This window comes from Rhincodon typus, unplaced genomic scaffold (genome assembly GCF_021869965.1).
Source record: "Rhincodon typus isolate 14 unplaced genomic scaffold, sRhiTyp1.1 hic_rhity00003587, whole genome shotgun sequence".
NCBI lineage: Eukaryota > Metazoa > Chordata > Chondrichthyes > Orectolobiformes > Rhincodontidae > Rhincodon > Rhincodon typus.
The window spans coordinates 1,980-7,364 of NW_025969225.1; the positions used below are offsets into that span (position 1 = coordinate 1,980).

General features: G+C 47.9%; 1 protein-coding gene across 1 annotated transcript in view; it reads left to right on the forward strand.

Annotated features, from left to right (window-relative positions):
- The window catches only part of LOC125481790 (GTP-binding protein 2-like), a 4,918-nt gene extending 564 nt beyond the window's left edge, over positions 1 to 4,354 (forward strand). The window contains exons 2-5 of the mRNA XM_048593696.1: positions 225 to 283; positions 1,976 to 2,147; positions 2,748 to 2,912; positions 3,043 to 4,354. Of these exons, the coding sequence (XP_048449653.1) occupies positions 225 to 283; positions 1,976 to 2,147; positions 2,748 to 2,912; positions 3,043 to 3,195 (549 nt within the window). The 3' untranslated portion in view covers positions 3,196 to 4,354. The remainder of the gene's footprint in view (positions 1 to 224; positions 284 to 1,975; positions 2,148 to 2,747; positions 2,913 to 3,042) is intronic.
- The last annotated feature ends 1,031 nt before the right edge of the window (positions 4,355 to 5,385 follow it).

The following is a 5,385-nucleotide window of genomic DNA, read 5'->3' on the forward strand; positions in this document are numbered from 1 at the left end:
CTCCGACGGTGCGGCGCTCCCCCCCGGCACTGGCCCTCCGACGGTGCAGCGCTCCCCCAGTAAATGCTCCCAAAGTTGATTTCCCTCTGCTTTGTCTTGTCAAACAGTGCCGTTTGTTGGTATAGAAGGGAATGGGCAGGAAACATATTTCAGATGGAGTTAGCCAGTTGTGAAGCAATGTTTCTTGTAAAGTTTGTGATCTCTTGTTCCTATATCTCTTCCAGGTTGATGAAATCTACTCTGTCCCTGATGTGGGGACAGTTGTTGGTGGGACCTTGTACAGGTAAGTATTAAAATGCTTTCAGTTCTGTGTCCAACTATATCCAGCTATCCCTCCGGGCCCTTCCATGTTCCACAGTCACTGTACCGTACTGTATCCAGCAGTCCCTCCTGGTCTTTTTCACATTCCACAGCCCCTGTGTGTGACTGTATCCAGCCATCCCTCCCATACAAAGATAGTACAGCACAGGATCAGGCCATTCGGCCCTCCAAGCCTGCGCCAACATATTTTGCCCTTCCATACTAAAACTGTCTTCACTTATAGGATCCATATCTCTCTGTTCCCTTCCTATTCATGTATTCGTCCAGTGCTTCTTGAATGCTGCTGTTGTGTCTACTTCAACTATTTCCTCTGGCAACATGTTCAGGGCACTTGCCACCCTTTGTGAAAAGCTGCCTCTCACGTGTTTTAAACTATTTCTGCACCCCCCCCACTCTTGAACTTGTGTCCCTGTAATTTATCCCTCCACTGGGAAAGAGCCACAAAATTTATAAACCTCTGTCAGGTCGCCCCTCAACCTCCTGCATTCCAGTGAAAACAAACCAGTCTATCCAACGTTTCTTCACGGCTAAAATCCCCCATACCAGGCAACATCCTGGTAAACCTTTTCTGTACCCTCTCCAAAGCATCCACATCCGTCTGGTAGTGTGATGACGACAACTGTACGCAATATTCCAAGTGTGGCCTAACTAAAATTCTGTAAAGCAGCAGCATAACCTGCCTATCCTTACACTCAAGGGGTTCCAATGAAGGCGAGCATGCCATAAGCCTTTTTCACTACCTTATCTACCTGTGCTGCCACTTTCAGTGATCTGTGGACCTGCGCACCCAGATCCCTCTGCATATCTATACCCCTAAGGGTCATGCCATTCATTGTGTAATTTCCACTGGTACTTGACCTTCCAAAATGCATCACCTTATCCTAGTCCCTTTCACGTTCCGCAGCTGCTGGAGTTTTAGATTGTGGGAGAGCTAATCGCTCAGGTGGTCTACAACTGATGCTGTATGATTGAAGCCAGAACTTGCTGAGAATGGGTTTTGTACAAGTTGTCCAGTTTTCACAGGCTGATAGAATGTTTGCCTTTATTGCGATTGGTGGAATATAAGAGGAGCAGGGCAACTTGACCAGTTCTACAAGCTGTTGCTCCAAACACAGTAGGAGCACTGCATTCAGTTGAACTCACTGCATTTCAGGGAAGCTGGAAGGAACCTTTTGAGGATTCAGCACAGAATGAGGTTGGGGAGGACTGAAAGGGGCAAGACAGGAGGGCACGTGGCACAGACCAGATTTGAAATGGCCTGACTTGAAAAGATTGAGGCGTGGGAGATTGCTTTCATCATTGTAAACAATTTAATTCATTTAACAGGGAGAATGCAGAGGAGCGACTTCCTCTGGTTGTGGGGGTGAGGAGTTTGAACAAGTGGGCAGCAGCTTAATGTTGAAGCTGGGCCTTTTGGGAGGATGTCAGAAACACATCTTCACACAGGAATGGGAATCTGGACCCTCTGTCCCCAAGCTGTAGTGGTTGGCGAGAAATTGGAGCTTTGAAAGCCAAGCTGAATGCCCTCAGATCCCTCGATGGGTGGGTAAGGAGCTGGTTGAAATCACCCCTCGCCCCTCTCCCTGTTTGTTTTGACCGACAGTTCCTCAAGGCTATGGTTTTCTCTCTGTTTCTCTTTCTCTCTCTCACCCAGTGGCATTTGCAGAGAAGGTGAGCAGCTGGTTGTGGGCCCCACAGACAATGGCAAGTTCCTGCCTCTGAAAGTGTGCAGCATCCAGCGAAACCGTTCTGCCTGTCGAGTGCTGAGAGCAGGACAAGCAGCCACTCTGGCCCTGGGCAACTTTGACAGAGCCCTTCTGCGCAAGGTGGGTATCTAGTTCAGCATTGGCCTAGCCTACTGTCTGTTTCTCAGGCAGTCCAGGGGCTCTGGTGCCACTACACTCATTATAAAGTCAGGCCCATTATCTTGACAAGCAGAGAGCTGAGTTGAAAGTTAGAATACAAGTTGTGTGGTGGGACAGGCTGGACGGACTGAATGGCCTCATGTTCCTCCAAGAAGCACTTGGTTGCAGTGACTCGATGTAAACTCCATTGATTCAGGATATTCTGGAGAGCACGGTCTCCACACTGTCCTGTAGAATGGGGATAATCAGTGCAGATTGTCTTCTGGAACTCCCAGCATTCCTACACGGCGGATAAGGCTTTGTACAAATGGAACCACCATCAGGACCTGAGAGCTGTTCAGTCGTCTTCACTTTCACTCAATCGAGATTGCGCACACTGCAATCTCTCAGGATTGCGCATGCTGTGGTCTGTCGGGATTGCGCACACTGCTGTGTGTACAGGCACTGTGGTTGGCTGGGCTTAATGATTCTAGAGAACATGATCAGTTTGGGTCAAAACTGTCTTGTCAGGAATGTTGTATATGAAGTGGTGGATTGTAACTAACTCTGTCTATGGCCCAGGGCATGGTAATGGTGAGTCTCGAGATGAACCCAACAGTCAGCTCCCTGTTTGAATCCGAGATTGTACTGCTTTTCCATGCAAAGACTTTCCGTAAGGGGTTCCAGGTGACGGTGCACGTTGGTAATGTACGGCAGACTGCCACTGTGGAACTAATCCATGGCAAGGTAAGTGACACTTCACCCACCATACCCAATAGCAAGATTCTCCACATCTCCCTGCCTCATTCAGCTCTTACTGTCAGCTTCCCCCACTCCTGTCCTCTCACTGAAGTCTGATTGGAGTTGCTTGTTTCAGGAGGATTTGAGAACAGGGGAGAAAGCTGTTGTCCGTTTCCGTTTTATTAAACATCCGGAGTACCTGAAAGTGGGAGCCAAGCTGCTCTTCCGGGAAGGAGTGACGAAAGGGATTGGTCACGTGACGAAAGTTCTAGCTGAGCTGAAGTGCTGAGTGTCTGTGTACTGGAGAACACAGTTCCCTGGAATCATCTCACAAGGCAACGTCAGTGAACCCAAGACTGACTTCAGCAGCAAGAGTCGGTCCCATTCAAACACAATGTTTAACTGTGTCTCTGACTCAGCTTTGAGGCAACCCCAGTATCTCCAACCCAATTAAAGATCAAAGCACCCTTTACTATGTGTCCTTGCTGGAAGATTTCTTGTCCCTGCTTTCTCAATCCAACTTTCTCTCACTCTACACCTCATATCCATCTGCTAATTTATCACTTGTGCTGCCTGCCGAAGCTGCACATCAGATCATACCTGGGAGCTTTGTGCGATGCTCCTGTCTGCTTCCTCTGGAGTTTTAGGCTGGAGTATTGCGTTGTGGAACGTGTTCAATGAGGCCTTTTTCACAGCCTTGAATTCAGCATTGATTGGCAAAGCTAGACATCTCAATGGTGTTCTGCCAAAGTAACACTGTCTGGTAACAGCAGAGTCCTCAATAGCACAGAGGGAGCTTTACTCAGTATCTTATGCTGTGCTGACCCTGCCCTGGGAGTGTTTTGATGGGGGCAGTAAAGAGGGAGCTTTAGTCTGTATTTAACCCTGTATTGTCCCATTCCTGGGTGTATTTGATGGAGACAGAATAGGGGGAACGTTACTCTGTATTTAACCCTGTGCTGTCCCAATCCTGGGAGTATTTGATGGGGGCAGTATGGAGGAAGCTTTACTCTGTATCTGACCCTGTGCTGTCCCTGTCCTGGGAGGATTTGATGGGGACAGGGTAGAGAGAGCCTTACTCTGTATCCAACTCTGTGCTGGGACAGTCTTTTCTGGGTGGGTATTGAGGATTGGGTCACCCTTTGCAAGGGGCTGTTGGAGAATAAAACCCAGGTAAAGATAGCAACAGGAGGGGCGAGGAGAACAAAGGGGACCTCTCTTTAGTTTGTCCTGCACCCAGTGCTGTGCAGTAGGTCTGCTGTTGGTTTTTAGGGGGGTGTTCTGCAGCTGGGGGCATGACTTCACTTTTACTGAGTCCAGTCAGTGCCTTCTAATGGTAGATGTTAGTTTTCATGTGTGATATAGGTCAGTTCATGTATATTGTGTTTCTGTATATAACAACAGATGTACAGAGAAATTTGTTTTAAATAAAATTTTAATTCACTGTTTCTCTAATGTTTCTTACTTTGGGGGAGGCAATGACCTAGTGTTATCACTAGACTGTTAATCCAGAAACCCTGGGAATGTTCTGGGGACAGAGGTTTTCAAAATCCTGAGTGGGCTGGATAGAGTTAGTAGGGAGAAACTTTTCCCACTCCTAAAAGAACAGATCTAGCAACTCAAAACTGGGCAGACCTGCCACATCCAGTTGTGAATGGTGGTGGGACGATTAAACAACTCACTAGAGGAGGAGGCTCCTCAAGTATCCCCATCCTCAATGACGAATGGGCCCAGCACATCAGTGCAAAAGGTAAGACTGAAGCTTTTGCAGCAATCTTCAGCCAGAAGTGTCGAGTCGATGATCCATCTCTGCGGCCTTTAGTGGTCCCCAGCATTACAGATGCTAGTATTCAGTGAATTTGATTCACTCCACATGATATCGAAAAAGAGTTGGAGACACTGGATGCTGCAAAAGCTACTGACCTTGACAACATTCCGGCAATAGTACTGAAGACTTGTGCTGTAAAATTTCTGCTTCCCCTGGCCAAGCTATTCCAGTACAGTTACAACACTGTTATCTACCCGACAATGTGGAAAATTGCCCAGGTAGGTCCTGTATGTAAAAAGCAGGACAAATCCAAAACAGCTAATTCCACACACACACACCCCATCAGTCTACTCTCAATCATCAGTAAAGTGATGGATGGTGTCACTAACATTGCTATCAAACAGCTCAGTGATGCCCAGTTTGGGTTCCACCAGGGCCACTCAGCTCCTGACCTCATTACAGCCTTGGTTCAAACATGGACAAAAGAGCTGAATTCCAGAGGTGAGGTGAGAGTGACAGTCCTTGATATCAAGGCTGCATTCGACCGAGTGTGGCATCACAGAGCCCCAGCAAAACTGGAATCAATGGGTATCAGGGGCAAACTCTCCGGTGGTTGGAGTCATACCTGACCCATAGGAAGATGGCTGTGGTTTTGGAAGTCCGTCATCTCAGCTCCAGGACATCTCTGCAGGAGTTCCTCAGGGTAGTGTC